General features: G+C 45.9%; 1 protein-coding gene across 2 annotated transcripts in view; it reads right to left on the bottom strand.

Moving 5' to 3' along the window:
- Window positions 1–20,921, bottom strand: part of LOC144822450 (uncharacterized) — a 54,679-nt gene that overhangs the window by 17,986 nt on the left and 15,772 nt on the right. For both annotated transcript variants that reach the window (XM_078680127.1, XM_078680042.1), the window contains exon 2: window positions 13,250–15,104. In XM_078680127.1, coding sequence (XP_078536253.1) covers window positions 13,250–14,921 — 1,672 coding nt within the window. In that variant the 5' untranslated portion in view covers window positions 14,922–15,104. The remainder of the gene's footprint in view (window positions 1–13,249; window positions 15,105–20,921) is intronic.

Raw genomic sequence — 20,921 nt, 5'->3', positions numbered from 1 at the left:
AATAAACATTAAACAAAAGGGGGCTCAGTGAGGAGCCCTGTGGGACTCCCCATTTTATCGGCCGACTTTCGGAGGTGTGGGGGGGGGGGGGTAAACACCGCCTGTGTCCGATTGGATAGGAACGAGGACAGCCAGTCCAAGGCTTTGCCTTGGATGCCTTTAGCCCGGAGACGGTTAAGTAGGACGGATTGAGAGACGGTGCTGGATGGCCTTCCATCAGAGTTCTATAAAACGTATATAGACATAATGGCCCCCGTCCTTCGAGAAGTCTTCGAGGACGCACCGGAGGTGGGGGTACTACCGAGATCGATGCGTGAGGTGATGATTACCTCCATTCTAAAGCCCGGTAAAGATCCCACCTCCTGTGATGCATATCGCCCGCTCTCCCTAATTAATTGCGATGCAAAAATCCTTGCTAAGGTTCTAGCCACTCGATTATCCCTGTTTATGACCAAAATTATATTGCCGAACCAGTCTGGCTTTGTCCCCGGACGCTCCACTACACACAATTTGCAAACCTTGTTTTCAATGATTCGGACAGTGGCCCCGGATTTTCCCGTAGCGGCGATTTTCCTTGACGCCTCTAAGGCGTTCGATTCGGTTGAGTGGAATTACCTCTTCGAGGTGTTGCGACAAATGGGATTCCCCACGATATTTATTTCTTGGGTGCGGTTACTTTACACCTTACCGACTGCTAAGGTATTAATTAATGGCCACTTATCCCCTTCGATTGCTATTACCCGTGGTACCAGACAGGGATGCCCCCTTTCCCCCCTTTTGTCTGCCATCGCCATTGAGCCACTTGCATGTCGCATCCGACAGCTTCACCCCAGCAGAGCCTTTCGGTGCTTACAGCGCCAGATAGCTGTGTCGTTATATGCGGACGACCTAACACTGTTTGTCACTGATCCTCTTACTAATCTTAACCCCTGGCTTCGTGAATTTGTTATTTTTGGCAGAATAAATCCCAGTTTTTCCCATTAACTGACGCTGTGGCGGAATTTCCCTTAGACTACCCATTACAATGGTGCCACTCAGACCTCAGGTACCTGGGCATACAAATCTCCAGAGATCGCGAAGAGACGCTTCGTCTTAATTACGGAGTGGCTATTACAAAATTAACAGCTGAGATCGACAGATGGATTTCCCTTCCTCTGTCTATGGTGGGGAGAGCCTCCCTCATAAAAATGGTGGTGCTACCTCGCTTTTTATACCTTTTTTTAAATATTCCTTATTACACTGGTGCCTTTTTTTTCAGAACTCTTCTCACGGAGTTGATCAGGTTGTTTTGGGGGGGCAAGCAGCCCCGACTGCGGTGGTCGGTAACGTGCACTATAGATGCTTGGAAGCGTATTGCTAAAATCCTCTGTTCCCCTCTGCTATACTCGGCGAAAATGCCCCTTACTTATCATCCGCGACTGGCACTCCTCCAGGAGACGGGTTTCCAAATGTTGTGCAAACGCCTACACATGAGCACGTGGGGTGGCCTTTTTACCGAGGGACACTTCACCACAATGGATAGCTTTTTCAAGGAATACAGACCTACTCCTATTGATACCTTTTATTACATACGATTGCGACAGGGGATGAAGGAGATTTTTCCGGACTTCCCGCAGGAACCTGCTAACCTAGCACCGCTGCACTACATGTTGGGGTCTAAGGATGATACACATCTAGTTTCAGGCCTTTATAGTCAGATCAGGGAGCACCGACCAGGAGTAGATGGGTCCGCCCGGCTCCACTGGGAGGAGGATCTGCACATTGAAATTACGGACGAGCAGTGGCTTTATTGTTGTAATATTACCGCCAGAATATCTGCTAGTTGTAGGCTCAAAATAATACATTATAGATTTTTGCAACGATTGTACTAAACACCACTAAAAAAATTCAAATTCCGTCTATCTGACAATGATAACTGTGAACGGTGTCATGCGGAACATGCTGGTTTTTTTCATTTGGCGTGGGAATGCCCTGGTGTCCGGGAATTCTGGCAGCATGTACATGAGGCCTTGGAGATTATGGTAGGAGCCCCCTTGAATGTTGACCCCTTACTGCTTTTGTCGGGTTGCACAATGTCCGTCCCTAAAACTTATAGGAAATTTCTCGACGTTGTCACTTGGCTAGCAAAGAGAAAGGTGGCATGTCGCTGGGGGAGGGGTAGAGCCCCGAAATTTAAAGATTGGTTGGATGATGTCATATATTGTCAGGCACATAATGCAATCTACGCTGATTCGCAGCCGCCCTCATGCAGACAGAAGGACATTTGGGGGCCGCTGACTGTATATCTTATCTCTCAAGGAGCGAATGATGGTGACTCTATATGTAATGATGTGGGCAGCACTGATGTTGGGGGTCTGGTTATGTAAACGTATTCACAATATATCATTTTTCAAGTTTGACACCCTGCGAATGTACTGCTTTGAGATATAATTGCTTTCGCTTTACCTTTGGATTGCCGTAGTGCCTTAATTCGACTGCTATGTTTCCACTGTTATTATGATATGCTCCTTCTACAGGTTATCGGTGATGTCCTGGTATGAGTCTATGGTTGGCACCGGATACATTTGCCTTTCTATGTCATTACCACTGTATGATGCTTGTCTTATTGCTCAATGATCTGTCCTAAATTGATATGCTTTCTTCTTACCTTGCATGGAACACGTACTATTATACCCTTGTACTGTATATCTATGAAAATACCAAAATAAAGATTTAAAAAGAAAAAAAAAAGCCATCATTTCCTTGCAAGATTAAAAATATAGAATTTATTTACATTTCTCAGTGCACTACTTAGGGTAAGGGGGGTATACCTCACAATCATACTAGATTGATAATGCCCACTGAAGGCACAAAAAGTTAAACTTAAAAATCGGTGATGCCACTGCGATCCCCTGCGGCTACAAAATCACCCGCAAATACAGTGTCGACCGACCAGGAGAAGGCAAAGCCATCATCCGCAAGAACACCCACCAACTGACCACTTACATGAATGACTCAACGACTACCATGGAACACCTCCCCTTCCAGATGAACCCCAACACCACCCTAATCTACAAGACCCCCAGCCCCCACCCGACCTTCAATGAAGCCATCGTAGACCTCATCGCACCCCAGGCTCTAGCATCCACCGATTACATCCTACTCGGAGACCTCCACTTCCACTTGGACAACCCCAGTGACCAAAACACCGACTCCCTACTGGAGAACCTCGCCAACATTGGACTTAAGCAGCTAGTCAAGTCAAGAGGTCTTTATTCGATTTACATCATAAAAGACAAATACATATACATATAAAAAATAATTCGTTTTGCATATAAGATAATAAATACATTACAATTTAAAACCATGTTAAAAAAGTATTACATTTTTTAAACAATGATGGACGAAATTACCCCTTGCTACATAAGAACAATGTTACTTTAAAACTAATAATCATAAAAAACTGTACAGTGGGAACTTCATTTGCCAAGGTTACGGGTTCGAATTGACCATGCCCAGCTCACAAATTTTGCTACACCAATAGCGATAGAGGGGGAGGTATCAGTTTTAAGAATTCTAAACGCTGCAGCAGCAGCAGATCTGGTGCCTAATAACCGACAAACTGGTAGAAGCCAAACTTTCCTGGGTAGCAAATACATGGGGCAGCAGAAAAAAAAGTGTTCAATGTTCTCTACTGCAGTTACACAGTTCATTTCATTTCATCAACTTTTATTCGATTATAGATATATATAATCATAAAAAGTACATTTTTTTAAAAAGAAGAAATTTTTTTTAGACATGAATCAGAAATTAAAATCATTATAAGCATCATACAAAGGATCACAAAACTTGAATCACTGTGAAGAAAGGAGTTTCGAAATAATAATAATACTGTTTCTGTAAAAAGTGAAAGTATACAGGTTTAGGTAAAGGATTTACGACGGATTGATATTACTGTTTTAAGAAAAATAGCTATCAGTTTTGCTTCGTGCGGGGATTTCGGAGATTGTAAGTGGGAAAGTGCTAGGTGTGATTGTCTTATTCCACTAGATCGGAGAATAGGAAGAATCCATGTTTTTCTTGCTGGACTGTAGTATTTGCAAAAAAGAACGACATGGATCGTAGATTGTTCAGAAACTCCCTCACAAGGACAGCTCATTAAATTCCGAGACCAGTTGTTCGTTTCCGGGAATGAAACCAAACGATAAAAAAGGTCAAACCGGAATCTTGTGATTAAGAATTTTTCATAATTCGATAAAAAGTATGTCAGGTAGGGCTGAATGAGTTTCCCTGTCTGGAGAATGCGAATTTTTTCGTTTTGTGTTTTAATAATCTCTGCTTGATTGCGGAGTTCCCTTAGATGGCTCATACATATTTGCTTCAGCTGTCTCTTCGAGATGTCTTCGATAGAGGGTGGTTCGAGAAAATAATGCTCACAGTCAATATCTACGAAAAATTTGTGGATGTAGATAAGCCACGGAATTTTCCGCCAGTGCGCTAGGCCAAGACAGTCTGTGATGAGGGACCGGGTAATGTGACTTTCGGGGTTACACCATATACGCTGCCACAGAAGGATAGGCTGCCATCGTATGGTGTCGATAATGTACTCCATACCGAGCTCCCGGTGTGAAGCTAGGGTCGGGGAGCTTTGGGGAAGGGCTAGGATGTATTTAATGAAGGCGTTTTCAGTGACCTGAAGTTGGTCAATACATCCATAGCCCCAGATACCTGCTCCATATGTGGCCACACTGTGGCATTTCGCATAGTATATGGTTAACAGTTCCGCAGGAGCCGGTTTGCCCAATTTCCTTGAAAAAGTAATTAGTGCTGATGTAGCACGGCGGAAATTAAGATTTCTGGCTTCCACTGCCTTGCGCCAAGTCATTGTGTCATCCACTAGAATGCCCAGATATGGGTACACTGATGTTTTTTCAAGTACGCTGTTATTAATAAGTATGGGCTTGGAGACTCTTTGCCTTGGGCCGATGTTCATTGTAAAGGTTTTTTTAATGTTGACTTTAAGGCCTAGAGAATCCATGAAAGTCACATATTTGTTAAGTTGCCGTTGGAGTTGGTTCGGGGTCCGTGCCAGAATGACCGAGTCGTCGGCATACAGGAGAATGGGTATCGGGCGATGATCTATCTGTGGGAGGTCCTGGCTCCCTTCCAACATGGCCTGTTCAAGCCCATTTGTGTATAGGTTGAACAGGAAGGGAGCCAGTACACATCCCTGTCTTACTCCTCTTGAGATTTTAAAGGGTCGTGATAGTTCACCGCCAGTGCCAAATCGAACTCGGCCTTCTGCGTTGGTATATAACTCTCTTAGGAAGGCTAATATGGGTGGGTCCACTCCAAGAAGTTCTAGGATCTGCCATAGCTTTGGATGCTGTACGCAGTCGAACGCCGCGCTTAGGTCTACATAGACCAGGAAGATGTTGCCTCCTTTAGCGCGCGCGTACTTTCCTGCCAGAAGGACAAGATTTAGGGCCTGTTCGACCGTACCGAGCCCCTTCTGGAAGCCATATTGCAGGTCTGTGATGACATTGTTCTCCCGGGCCCAAGATTGTAGTCGGTCCAGGAGTATTCGACCTGCAATCTTGCCCATGGAGTCCAGAAGGGAGATCGGCCTGTAGCACGCTGGGTCATTTCGGTCCCCTTTTTTAAAAATGGGCAATAGTGTCGATGTTGACCACGAAGGGAAGAGACCGATTGAAACGACTGCAGCCAAGACACATGTGATTATTTTCGACCAATAGTCGACATCGTGTAGGAACAGATCCATAGGGACCCCGTCTGGGCCGGGGGCCTTACCTGGTTTCGAAGCCTTGATCGCCTTTCTGACCTCATTTAGGGTGAAGCGTAGGTTGATTGGATAGATGTTGGTCATTACCCGTTCAAGTTCCTGTGTTTGGATTGTTGGTGTGACATCCGATGATATACCGAAGATTTTTGAAAAATGGGAGACCCAGTCATCCTCGGTTATTGCCACATCAAGATGGTCAGGGTCACTGATGTTGGCCAGGAGAGGTGATCTTACGGTCTGCCAAAAAACAATGCTGTCTTTCCTTAGTGCGCTATCATGTAGTTGAAGCCATAGATCTTGCTTTATCTGCTTTTTACGGTTTTTCCGGGCAGTGTTGTAAATTTTCCTTAACTTGGAAATTTTTTGAGGGTCTCTCGGTTGCTGTCGTAAGGTTTCTTTGAGAGACGTAAGTGCCTTCCGGCATGCGGTATCGAACCATCTCGAGGTAGGGAGTTTTCGCTTGTTTTTTGAGTTAATGAATAGCTCGTCCCTTATTACTTCCTGGATGTTTTGGAAAGAGGTGACTATTAATTCTGGGGGTGCCTCGGGGGACAGACAGTTGGTTTGCCAGAGTTGTGTTTTTTCGAGAAGCCTCTGTGTCATCTCCTCCGGATCGATCTTTGTCCATTTAATTGCGTACCCATTCAGCTTCTTCATGGCAAGCGATTGTTGGTCTAGGGAACTAGCCTTTGAAGAGGGTATCCCAGCTTGCTTCATGTTGATTTCCATACTGAGTGGATAATGGTCGCTGATTGGGTTGGACCCAATTTTATAATCACTTATTTGCCCTTTATACGAGTTTGAGGCTAAAATATAGTCGATGGTTGACAGGGAGCCTCGCCCATGAAAGGTGGGTGCGAAGGCCTGCTCCGGGTTGACTAGTTCGTTGACAAAGTCAAGGTCTAGGGTATAGAGGATTTCATTTAATTTATTGCCCCCTGGCGTATGCACAAAGTGAGGGATGGGGTTTCCATGTTCGTTATGAAGCCCACAGTTCCCATTTTTGTGCTTTGGACACAGCGTGAGATTAAAGTCTCCACCCCAGATGAGATAAATTGTAAATTTATTGTTTGTTTTTTGAAATGAGAGTAAGTATGCAACTAGTTCATCTAGGTGTGAGCAGCATTCCACGTTACCTGAATTATTATAGTAGTTTATGTATATGTGTAGATCACCTTTCGTTATTGTTGACTGTGTGATTTGTAAAATTTGAAAGAACGGTGTTTCCTTTAACAGTTTCACTATAAGTGGAAGGGTATTTGAAATAAAGGTCGTAAGCCCGCCTTTTGGTCTGCCCATGCTACTAGGTACTGCTTGAGTGAAAATGGTTTTATAGCCCGCTATATGAAGTGGAGTTGTGCACCAGGTCTCTTGTAGGCACAGAATTTGGTGGCTTTTTGCTGTGTCAAGCCATGTGGATGAGGTTATTTTTGTAATTAGGCCTGCGACATTCCAATAAGCGATGGCCAAAGTCAGGGTTGAGGGTTCCGTATCGGTATGTGAAGATTTTTTCGGATTCTTATTAAAGGCTTCCGGTTGCTGTGGACACAATCCCATATTGGTGTCAGGTTCTGTTAAGCAGATGGTAGTTGGGGCCTTGTTTGGGACGTTAGGTAATCCCTGACTGATATATGGAGGTTTTCCAGTTTTGGTGGGGGAAATATTGTAATGTATTGTAATGTTCCTGCAATGTGATTTCGTGACTCACTTGCGGTGACTCTGGAAATGTTAAATGGTGATTAACGTTCAGTAAATGCAATGTGACATCGGTTTTAGGGTGTCTCGCTGTGTCCTTGAATGGTCAATCGACCATTTCTAGACAATCGAAACGATTTTGAGTTGGAAAGCCCTGCCATCCTTCATAGGTTTGAAAGGGTCTTTCTTGCCAATAGGGCCTCTGGCGTTCTCTGGGCCTTTCTCTCGGTCCACCCCTACCTACATAGTCATATGAGTATTCCGGCTGTTTCCATGGCACTTGGTACCATGGCTCCTGGTTCCATGGTTCTTTGGGGATCTCGTGCCATGACCAGGGTGTGGGATTACGTTGGTGTTTTGCTGGCGGATAAAAAAAGGAGAGATGCTACTGCTAGTCACTACACAGACCCACGCAGCCAGACAAACGCTAGACCTCGTCTTCTCTGTCATCGGGAGCATCACCTACAGCCACACCACGGAACTCCTCTGGACCAACGCGCACTGTGTGAACTTAGCCATTCCCACCGTTCACCAGAACCCTCACCCCCCTCCGCCCCATCTTTTATAGATGAAACAAGGCCACCGAAGGACTTCTTGTCAACTTTCTCAGCATGAGAAGATGCCAACACAGCAGCACACAACCGTCATCAATTGTTCTCCAACTGAGCAGACACACCAGCACCCCTCAAGAAGACACCAGGCAGGCAAAACCTGGTTCACTTCAGCCCTCCACAAGTCCAAACGTACCAGCAGACAACTCGAGAAGAGATAGAGGCACAACAAAATCCCAGAAACTCAAGCAAACCGCTGTCAACGCACACCACCTTCTCCTTAAAACCACAAAGAAAACGGCCATCAAAGACAGAATCAACGCCTATGCACACAACAGCACAGAAGTCTTTGCCATCATCCAGGAGTTCTTCAGGCCCAACAGCGAGACCACAGACGTTTCCCCCTCCCTAAGACCTCTGCAACAAACTCAGCACATTCTTCACCACAAGATCAGGCAGAACTACGACAGCTTTGACACCCAAGACCCTGCTACAATGCCTGCCACCACCGCACACAACAAGGCCTTACCCCAACATATCATACTCAACTGGACTCCACTCACCACAGATGACACACTCAAGCATCCACTCCAGAGCCCCACTGGATCCTTGCCCGTATCACATCTTCCATTGAGCAGCCGTAGCACCATCAACTGCGCTATCAAAACTGCCACCTTCCCTGCTGCCCCAAAACACGCCAAGATCAACCCCCCTGCTGAAGAAGCCATTTGCAGACCCGACAGACCTCAAGTACCTCAGACCTATCTCCCTCGTCCCCTCCCTTGACAAGGTCATCGAAAAGGCCCTCAACATCCAACTCTCCAAGTTCATCGAAGCGAACCATGACCAGAACAACTTCCAATCTGGCTTCCAAAGCAATTATAGCACCGAGCTCAGACTCCTCGCCGCCATCGACGACATTCGCTCCCTCCTCAACTGGGGCGAAACCGCCACCCTCATCCTACTGGACCTCTTGGCCACCTTCGACAACATCTCCCACCGCACCTAATCACAAGATTCCAGGATGCTGGTATCCACGACAAATGCAGCTACAAGCAACAATGCACGGAAACCAGTAGGTACTCAAAAAGACAATAATGTATTCACCAGGCGCGACACTGACTGAGTTCAAGGCCGGGGTCTACGCGACCCATTGGGCACCAGATACCTGCTGTTGAAAGGGGACACAGCACACAGCTTCTTGAAGAAGCAGAGACAGTGATAGGCGGACTCCCAGGGACCACAAGTCTTGGCTGCAGGGGTCCGCAGCGTGCACCCACAAGGATTCAGGCACTCTGGGACAGGCGGTCTCTCATGCGGCTGCGAAGGCCCGGGCTGGTGGTGGCGATTACTCTCGTCTTGCAGCTCCGTGGTGGGCTCACAGCGGCAGCAGCTCTCTCTTAGCTGCAGCGGCCCACGAGACGATAGCGACAATCCTCGACAATGGTGAGCAAGATGCGGGCAGACAGCGTCGGCAGCTCTCCCTTAGCTGCAACGGCCCACAGGACAAATCACGATGAGGCAACGTTGGCAAAGGTGCGGGCTCTCAGCAGCAGCAGCTCTCTCTTAGCTGCAGCATCCCTCAGGACGAATCATGATGATGCAAAGTTGGCAAAGGTGAGGGCACTCAGCGGCAGCAGCTCTGTCTTAGCTGCGCCGGCACACAGGACTAATTACGGTGATACAAAATTGGCAAAGGTGCGGGCACTCTGCGGCAGCAGCTCTCTCTTAGCTACGGCGGCACACAGGACTAATTACGGTGATACAAAATTGGCAAAGGTGCGGGCACTCTGCGGCAGCAGCTCTCTCTTAGCTGCGGAGGCCCACAGGAGGAATCACGATGATACAAAGTTGGGAAATGTGCGGGCACTCAGCGGCAGCAGCTCTCTCTTAGCTGCGGTGGCCCACAGGACCAATCACGGTGATACAGAGTTGGTAAAGGTGAGGGCACTCAGCGGCAGCAGCTCTCTCTTAGCTACGGCCGCCCACAGGATGAAGGATGGTCTCGACAAGGCTGGCACAATGGTGGTCACTCAGTGGCTACAGCTCTCTGTTAACTGCAGCGGCCCACACAGATTCAGCAAAGGTTCTGAAGGTGCATATTCAGGCAGGCTCTCAGCGGTGACAGCTCTCTCTTAGCTGCAGCGTCCCACACAGATTTAGCAAAGGTTCCGGAGGTTCAAATTCAGGCAGGCTCTCAGTGGCGGCAGCTCTCTCTTAGCTGTAGAACTGGAGAATCCAGATTGCAAGCAGAATTCCTCACACAGGAATTCCGACGGCTGACGGGGTGAAGTCTAATATCCCTGAGACTTCAGCAGGAGGCGCTCTTGATTCAGGCCCTCGAGTAGTTTCTTCAGCAAGCTTGGTGAAAGTTTCAAAAGCCCTTTACTCTGTTCACTCGGACAGAGTTTCGTCTTGACATCCAGAAGGAACACACCTGGATGAGGTTCCAAGGCCGTGTTTTATACCTAAAAAGTCTTTGTTCTCTATAGCCACAAATCACTCAATCCAGTCAGAACCAGTTCGGTGGGGTCGGGGAGAACTTAGTTTATGAGGCGGCATCTTGCCCTTTCAGAATGCGGGGGTCTCCTATCAGACGCCCAGTGTGTGGGGGGGGGGTGGAGCCATCATTCACCTTGCCAGGCACGGCCTTGCTCAGATCAAAGAGTCACCCCTCCCCATGCTCTGAATACCGATCTCTGTCTCCAGCCAGATCTGACCCAGCTGGTCCTGCTGCTCCAAAACCACACGGCCAATGCATATACTAGCAAAGCCTACAGGAAAGCTCAGGCAAGAAAACACCAACATTTCCAGAAGAGTCGTTTTCGAACATGGGATATATAAATGGTTCTTACTACAAGGTGTATCTCAATGTCCTGAGCATATACATATCAATAAACATATCAAACTTGAAGTTCCTATCAGGTTCTGGGGGTTAGATAGGATTATAGAAGGTTATCGTCAACCTGCCCATTCTGGCTTATGAGAACGGATAGCTTCACGATTGTAACAGTGAAATGGAGGGTAACTCGCTATTAGAACATGCTACACAGACCTAGGCATTATGGTTATCGTAATTCATACAGTCATCTTTACACAGGGAGCATTTGTGCTGTGGCACAAATGATTAGCAGTAGCACGGTGTCCAGAGCATCTAAATCCAGCCAACATAAAAGATAGGAAGCGAAAAGAGGAAGGGAGACCCACGCCAATGATGCTAGGTCTAACAAAACATAATTGAAGCAGCTGTTTAAAGCAACACATGGAACGTTGATTTTCTTTCTTTTGCTCTATTTTGCTAGCTTACTGTGACAAACAGAGAGAACAAGATTATTTATTCAACTCCTTAGATAGAGGAAAGGTGGAATCATGGAATCTTTCTGCATGTTTCTACATGTTCCGAGGTACTGCAGCTTTTTTTGTGACTTGTATTGAACTGTTTGTGACTTGTATTGAACTGTTTCTAATATCTGTATGCAAAAAATATCCCACAGGTTTTTGATGTGTTTAATTTTGCACTAGAGGCTTTATTTTTATTCTTCATGTTTGCAAACGTAATTGCTCTTTCATATGAAAGAGCTACGCAACAAGGTTTTAAGTGGTTTGTGGTAAAGGTGATGGTGTGAACATGTATTATATGAGATAAAGTACCACCTGGTGCACATTATAAGATTACTGCAAGTCACCTCGGAGTCACATAACCTTATAAAGTAACTCTGCCTTCGGCCTCGTTCCTCTATATAGTTATGGAACTCCTCGCTGAAATGCAATATCCTTATAATGTGTGGCCGGAGGTACTTTATCCCTAATATATTTTCACTGAATAAGGTTAAAGTGAAATTATAGTTGGTTTTGTTACACCTTAATGGATCTTAAAAAAAAATTTGCTTAAAAATCAAGGGTAAAGAGCATTTATAGTTAAAACTTAAAACTGATCAAACCACTGCAATATGCAAGTTCTAGTTAGAACCACAATCCATAACTCGCACTACGGGTGTGTAAACCCTAACTCATGATGCGATGACATTTTACATACTTAAAGAGTTTGCTAAAGGCAGGATGCTGCTGTAGGGAGATCATCGCTACTTTTGTCTGCGCATAAAACAATTCATAATACACTTGAGACTGAGCTAGAGGTTGGGAGGGTGAACTCACCAGTGACACATAACAAATCACTTGGTGTAACTGTCTATCAGGAGAAGGTGAGCTCTTCTAGAGAACCCTGCAGTGGCAAGAACATCCCTGGTGGGCCCTGCTGTTGAGGCTGAATACAGGTTAGGATTTTTATTTCAGGAACTGGAGATGAGTGTGTTTTACCCACTGTAACTGCGCAACAGGAAAGTTTCCTCTCTAGACTGCGCATGTCTGCTATTTTCAATGTGGTTTTAATCAAAAAGAGACTAGCTCAAACTATTTTAGGGGGGGGGGGGGAAAGACTCTGGTATGTTTTGTCACGGAGTGTGAACACCTGGCAAGTGTGTTCATAAAGCCCTCACCCACCAACCTAGTTGGTGGCATGCTTCATCATCGGGCCCACCCAGTGGCACCTAGCGTGCCCCGGGTGTGCTTCAACGCCTGACTACAGCGGGTACTGGGACCACCGTTCAGCCGTTTTAACATCACTTCCTTAACTATCTTCACCGCACACTCAGTAATATACCAGCTCCGCTGTAGTCAGGCGTTGAAGCACACCCGGGGCACGCTAGGGTCTTTCCCCCCCCCCCCCCCCTAAAATAGTTTGAGCTAGTCTCTTTTTGATTAAAACCATATATTAACTGGGGACATGGACTAGCTATCTGGTCCTACCTCTCTCTCTTGATTACGCATGCTATTTTCAATGAACACCACATCACTTGCATCAGACTATTAAGTTTGATTCCAGACAATAATTCCTCCCATGAATAGCGCCGTTTCCAGTTCCTCAGCCTGGAATGGGGACGAACAAGGAAGGACGAGAGCTACTGGCCTATTTGTCTCATGCAGAGTCCCATTACCAGGCCTGTTTCTGCACAGGAAGGATGCAGTCCTGTGTGGAACCAGAGAAGTGTGCAGGGACACATCTGCACTCCGTGTTCTCTGGGGGTCAGTATCTCTCAGGGGGTTCCACCCACCCAAACCACATTAATCCCCTCGGAGACTTACTAAAATCTGCCCATTTACATTCTAAAGAGGTTACATGTGTTAGTGCACTCCGCGTGTCCATTTATAGTGAAACACATACCTGGGGTGGCTTTGGACGGCAATAAATGTGACTGTGTTGGTTCTGTCTCCATTGAGTCTGAAGGGGCGTCTTCATCTGCAGTAATTGTGTCCAGTTCTAGGCATGATGGAGGCACAGGCTGACCCCGCTCTTCTGGACAGAGTAGTTCTGCCTTGCAGTTCTTATGTTGATGCTGTGATTCAGGATGGAGTGGTTCGAGTATGTAGCTCAGATCTGAACCTTGTGCATCAGTACAAGCTGGTTGTAGCTTGCAGTTCTGATTTGAATCCTGCTCCTCAGTGTGCAGTGGTTCCACTGTGTTGTTCTGATCTGTTGTTTGTACTTCAGGAAACACTGATTCTCTCTCTCGATCCAGTGCAGCAGTGTGCAATGGTTCCACCGTGCTGTTCTGATCTGTTTTTTGTGCTTCAGGAAGCACTGATTCTCTCTCTCGATCCAGTGCAGCAGTGTGCAGTGGTTCCACCGTGTTCTGATCTGTTTTTTGTGCTTCAGGAAGCACTGATTCTCTCTCTCGATCCAGTGCAGCAGTGTGCAGTGGTTCCACCGTGTTCTGATCTGAACCCGGTGCATCTGCACAGGTCTGTTCTAGCTCGTCTTTCTGCTCTCGTTTCCGTGCTTCAGGATGCATAGATTCCAGCTCGTAGTTCACGTTTGGATCCTGCGCATAAGGACGTTCCTGCTTCAAGCATAGGTGTTGCTGTAGGCGCTGGGTTTGTTGTGACCCCAACTCATCCAAGGACAATAGCCCAGACTCTATGTGTTCGTCCGATGACATCCCATCAGGTGACACGGGTTGTAGGCTGCGGTTCTCCTGGGGATCTTGGAAATCAAAACACATCAATCCTTCCTCTAAGGGATCATCATGTTCCTTCCCATTTGGTAGCGCGGGTTGTATACATTGGTTTTGCTGTGGATCGTGTCCTTCAGGAAATACTGGGTGTGGGCAGAGGTTCGGTTGCTGGTCCCAGCTATTAGCAGACAATGGGGATGGTTCTTGCTTCAGGTGCCCATCTGGTTCTCTCTCTTCTGGGAACGCTGACTGTATGCTCTGGTCTTGCTCTGGTGCCTGGCCAAGAACAAATTCTGAGTGAAGACACAGGTTTGCCTCCAGTGATCTGCATGGAGGATCTGTCTGAGGGCACCGGGATAGAGGACAATCCTGCTGTACTCCATTTCCATCTGGAAACCCAGATTGCATGCACTGTTCCTGCTCCAACTCGTGTATATCTGGAAACCCAGGCTGCATGCACTGGTCCTGCTGTGATTCATGTACATCTGGAAACCCAGGTTGCAAGCACTTGTCCTCCCGTGGGTCACGTTGATCTGGAAACACTGGCTGTAGACAAAGGTGTAGCCCCTCTGGACGTCCTTGAACATCGGTCGGAGAAGAGAGCGTACACTCCTGCTTTGGTGCATGCCCATCAGAAAACACTGTCTGAAGACACAAGCTCGGATCCCCTTGCCTGTCCAGTTGAGGTGTTGCAGGAGACCGGCTAACAGTACAATCTCTAATGCTCGCTGGACAGACCATCTCCAAAGACACTGTACCATTATCTAGGGAACCTTGATCCTTTTCTATCCAGATTTTCTTAATCAGCCCAGCGACTCTAGAAGGTACGTCCTCCACAGTATTCAGCAAGTTATCCAGTTTGGCTTCCAACTCCTCCAGCATGGATAAAAGGATAATGTGGGGGAGGTCCTCCAGAAGCAGTTCCAGCTCCTGGTCCCTCTGAGCATCATTTTGGGATCCTGAAGTTGAGATGTCATGGAGAGATTCACGTGAACACTGCGCTGTCACTTTCCTGGAGCCCGTCTTCTGCCCATTCTGGTACTCTGATTTTCAAGTCTCAAGTGTCTACAGAGAAGAGGAAAAAAGAAAAGACAACACGTTATCACAGGACCACTAGGCCAAAATATTCCTTCCTGTCTCACCAACCCCAGTGTGATCAGAGGAAATTGCGAATTTCTAAAGCCAGAAAAAAATTCAATCATTAAAATTTAACAATATCCATAACATAGTTCATATATTATGAAAGGCACTGATTTGAAATGCATTTCCAACACTATGTGTGTTCCTTGGTCTGCTCAAATTGCACACTTTTATGAAAATAATTTATAATGTAACAGCCTTGCAGCAATGAAAGGTTTATAGTACCCTAGCAGACCAGACTGCGCTATCATTCTCACTTGCACTGTACACCTCTCTTTTGCAATATTCAGTTCAGTGACGGAAGCACGCACCAACATACCAAACCTCTACAGGATCTATAAGATGCTTGTAATGTCATTACATATAAAGAGAGCATGTTGAACCTGGGGTTTCTTGGAATTGAATCAGAAATATGAAAAATAGAATACAACGAATCAGACCAGGGAAGAATGTGGTATGAGTAGGCTTGTGGAGTGTTAGATTTCTGGGAAAACACTTGAGGTTAGATTCAAAAGGATTTAGCCGGGAGAGATTTGAGGAAGGAAGGAGCTTGTACCACAAAGCTGCGTCCACCTGATCTGATCTTCTGTAATTTCGGAATAGCAAGTAAATTCAAGTGAGATCGTAAGTTTTTTGTGGGTGTATCTTGCAATGAAGTGAGGGGCTAGACCTCTCAACCCTTTAGGGCTGAGGCAGAGGGTCTGATAGTGGATTTGTTATTTCAATATAGGTGTGACGCGTGCCCACCTCGGTATGTGATGTAGTAAACAAGCTGCGTCGCTGTGAATTACTTGTAGTCTATGAATGGTGTTAATGGGTAGTCTTACATATACTCGGTTGGCATAATGCGATCTAGATAGGACTGCGGCCACCACTATTGCTTTTCTTGTCTAAAGTGGGAGGAGTGGGGTTAGTTTCTGAAGCAGTTTCAGCCTAAATCTGCATTTAGATCCTACTGCTCCAGCCTGCTGGTTCTTGCTAAGATTACTATCAATTATCAGTCAGAGGCTTTTAGCTGTGGGTTTAGGCTCCTGTAGCAATCTCATTTTTGTTGGTGAGTAAAGTTGTTTTCAAACGTTGGTCTTATTCTTTTGAATTACAATCTCAGTTTTGTCCACATACGGTTTTAGCTGATTCAACCTCATCAAGTAATCATCAAATTGCATCATATTTTGAGACTGGAGTGGTGAGGCTGACATTCCATTGATAAGAATTATCTGAGAGCTGGTGTATTTATAAAGCCTGGAACCTCTTTCAGACAGTTTTCTGACCAATAGTTTTTGCAGGTTAAGGGAGTAGAGGTATTGCCCTATAATTCCTGGTTATATCCGGGACTTCTCCCTGGTTTTTCAGTAACGTGAGCTCTACAACATTATGAAACGCGCTTGGAGCGATAGCTTGAGCTGCTGAATTGATGAAAACGCTCTGCAGGGGACTGCTCAAGACCTGGCTTTTCGACGGAGACACAGCAGCCTCAGCGCCCAGATACCATTAGGGGTACACTTTACAAATGCTGATTGATTGATTGCTGAAGTCAGAGATTCCATGACTGCTGGAGGGCAAGGGCCAGTAGTGACCCGAATTTAACCTTGATCACAAATTCATGGTGATTGTTTATTTCTTCAAACAAGGATAAGGTGGTCGAGTTCTTTTAGACTTGACATCAGAAAAAAAAGCCTTACATAAGAAAGTAAGAGATAAGGAGGAAAATAGGAAATGTAGGAAGCTGTACAATGAAGTTAGAAAAACTAGGATAAATGAAATGAAAGAGAAGGCTTGGGAGAACATTAAAGAAGCTTCAACGAGTAAAAATAGCTCCCTATTTTGGCAGGGCGTGAACGCTCCTTTTTTTACTAACAAGCCCGATGCGCCTTCTATTGAGGTAGCAATTGATGAAAAAACTTGGGTGGACTTCTTTTTAAATGTTTACTCCCTACTGAATGCCACAGAGAGGGAAACAGACTGCAGGCTAGTGCTCAGGGGGGTAAGGGGAAGGGCAGGGGGCTGGGGACCGCCAGGGTTTTCTGCCTTGTGGTAAATAAATAAATAATACCCTATTTTTGACTAGACATATATCATAACAGATAGCTCAATAAATAAGAGTCAAGATTCGAGGTAGTAGGAGTTTTTGCAGGTTTAATACAGCATAAGGACAGGATCAGGACAACCTGCATAGGAATAGGATGGCAGGGCCCAGCAGCTGCTGGGGCTCGACCTGGGATGAGCGCGCTGGCTTTTAATAACAATACATGAGCATATATACATAACGCAAACACATAGCATTACATTGCAGTGGGCGTAACAGTGGGTGGAGCAGAAGGCGTGACGCGTAGCAGTCGCGAAAGATAAGGGGGGAAAAGAGGTGTAACTGGGCGTATACATAGACATGTGGTGCAGACGTAACAGGATATGTCATGAATGGGGCGGAAACCATGGAGGGGGCTACCTGAGGAGCCGGGACCTCTAACCTGATGGTGCGCGCAAACTGGCAATGACGTATCACTAGGAGAAGCTGGGGGCTATGAACTCTGTGCTAGGAGCAGAGACTGAAGTCTGGAAAGTCGGAGCGACATGTACCTAAACAGTATCTAGTATCTGATGTTTAGAGAACATGTTGATATAAACTAGAAGTTAGGAGGGGAAAGGCTAACAGACTCTAAGACTGGAGCATGCATTATTCTACATGTAGTGCGTGATGAAGAATATTAAATGACCATTAAATGCAGTATTTCTCTAACGTGGAGACGTGAAGGCTAGACAATGACGGAAACTATTGATGCAGTTCAGTAGCTTAGGAATGCAGAGAAGGAGGACTGAACTGATAACTGGAATCATAACATATTCTTGGCAGACTCAGAGACTGAGCCAGGCTGGGCCGGGCACTGCAAGGCAGGAAGTAAGTGAAGGGTCGAGGATACAGGTGGGGGCTGTATCCCTCCTCAGCGAGGCTTCAGGAGACAGGAGCTGAATCTAGTGTCCAGGCCTTTTTGAGGCCTAGAAACGGGGACTTTATAATAGAATAACGTGCACACTGAGAAACGTGGCAACGTAGCTTTACATAGGCCTGATATTCGTAGTATTCACGAGAACTGGAAACTGGCATACTAGAGGGGGACACAACTGTAATTGCGTCATTAATCAGACATGGGGAATGCATATGCATATTTAATCATGCACACATAACATATGATGGATGACACGTAGGGACACAGAACATGGCAAAATTTACTTTTCCACATTCCCTCCTTGTCACTACGTTTCCATCAGGAAACATCAATATTCATGATACCATCTATCATTTCATACAGTATCATTTGCTCGTCTCGAATTATCCTGGAACGGGATTTAGAACGGGGCTTGGGACTAGGGATACAAGAGGTAGCACAAATGCCGCAAATCGCAGGGCCACATTGTATACAGAGACAGCAGCTGAATATGATCGCTACTGCAATACCTAGGAAGGACAATATTTTCCATCCCCATGCGGAAATTATATTCCAGAACCAACCGGACCATGTCCAGGTGCCTGGATCTTGGTGTAACAGATGGGCAATTTTATGGAGTCTGGTTATAGCTGAATAAACAGACGGCGCGTTATTTGGAATGAAAATGCAGCAACTAGATCCGATGACTCTACAGGCCCCGCCCCTATCGGCCAGTATGACGTCAAGGACGAGACGATTCTGTAAAACGACAAATCTCATAGCAGATTGCTCTTCAGTTAAGTTACCTAGAGCAGAGGCAGTCTCATTTACTACAGCTTCAAGGGTTCTGGTTAACCTACGGATTAACTTACTATTCTGGACAGGTCCTATAAAGAAGAAGAAACCTTTATTGAAATCGGTATATTGCTCTAGAGTAGTTTCAGTGTAATCGACAATTGGGGACTCCCTTCTATGTCTAATGTGTACTAGATGTGTGTTTCTATGATAATCAGGTGGGGCTAGGAAAACAGGTGGCAGTAGGAAGGCAATGTAACAGGTTCCCTCCCAATCGAGGGGCAGACGAATATATGCAGTTTGACCACAAATAAAATATGAATGACGTGAAGCTTTGAAAATAGATTTCCCACTGTCACTATACTTGACAATAGTAGTACAATCACTATGTCCTACATGTACAGAACCATAATTTCGGACACATAATTCGCCTTTGACTGGTAGTACTGAAATAGCAGGTAAGTCTGGAGTAGTATCAGACTGAACATTCAGGACCATAAAATTCGACGAATAATTACCTAAATTATACACTTCATTTTCTAGATCTAAACCTGTTCGGTGAGGGAGACCTTGCTTGTCTGGGAAACATGTACTGTTAAGAAAAGACATATCTGTTGAGGATGACGTTAACGTGGACCATGCTCCACACGAACCATTATGTGAGAAAGGATAAGGAAAAAGTGGCAGGACTCCCTTCGGTGTCTGGAAAGGGGGGAGTCGACCACACACCCAACAATTAGTGGCATTGCTGGTCTGGTGTGAGTAATGTAACATGCGGATAAATGAGTTATTACGCATAGCGAGGCGGTAGGACAGTTCATGAGGGGGCAGATCACTAAACGTGTGCTCTACTGTAGCATTAGCAGACTTATTTACATGTGAAACTGGGAAACATAGGTAAAATGCATAACTGGTGCAGGAAATCATAATGCTGAGAAATAATATGAAACATAGAAAAACGATACATCGGATTGAGTTTTGACTAACTCTCTCACTATGGGGGTCTATTTTATACATGTCAGAAACAGTCTAACCGTTTCACCTAGGGGAGGACTTAGACAATCAAACTGGCTGACTTAATTTACTAGACCGTAGTTTCTGTTTATACTCCTGCTGCGGAGTTTTCTCTAACAGGGGAGGGGTTGTAACAATGTCATTTGCGGGACAGTCCTTGAGAACAATGCTTTGGCAATCCTTCAAATCCTGGGAAATGTTCTTAAAGACGGGTTTTAGTCCATTAAAAAGTTTAACATGAGAAAGGTGCACCCAGCCCTTGCGTCCTTCCAACTTCACGGCTGTACGGGTGGTGAGGAGGACCTGTCGGGGCTCTTTCCATCGAGGCTCCAGCGGACTTGATCTGTCAAAGTTGCGGACCATCACCATGGATCCTGGAACGATTTCATGCGGTGCCACCTCGGTATTGTCTGGAAATGCGGCGGCAACCTGTGAACGACATGAGTTGAGGGCAGACATCAAGGAAGCTAGGTAATCTGTCAGCATATTACTTGAAACATCGGTAATACTTCGGGGTCTAGGAGTACCCCACATATTAGGGGGGCGGCCGAATACGACCTCATACGGGGACAGACCTGATCTGGAATGTGCGACCATGCGCATATAAAATAAAGCGACTGGCAGAGCTACTAGCCAGTCCACACCTTTTTCTTTACATACTTTGGCGATTCGGATTTTCAGGGTCTGATTATGTCTCTCTACGAGACCGGCTGCTTCAGGATGGCGTACACAATGAAACTTCCACTGGTACCCTAATAACAGGGAAACGTGCTTCATTAACTCTGAGGAGAATGGCTGGCCGTTGTCAGAATATACGACTCTAGGGAGTCCATAACGAGGGAAGAACTCACGAACCAACTGCTTGGCAGTGGTCGCGGCTGTGTAATCTGGGACTGGATATGCTTCTGTCCACCTGGACAAAGCGCATACAACTACAAGGACATACTTGAAACCTCGACATCGCTCCATCTGAATATAATCCATCTGGAGGACTTCAAAAGGGTGGTCA

This window comes from Lissotriton helveticus, chromosome 1_1, assembly GCF_964261635.1.
Source record: "Lissotriton helveticus chromosome 1_1, aLisHel1.1, whole genome shotgun sequence".
Classification (NCBI taxonomy): Eukaryota; Metazoa; Chordata; class Amphibia; order Caudata; family Salamandridae; genus Lissotriton; species Lissotriton helveticus.
The sequence above is the reverse complement of the archived record's forward strand: the minus strand, read 5'-3'. Positions and strand labels throughout refer to the sequence as shown.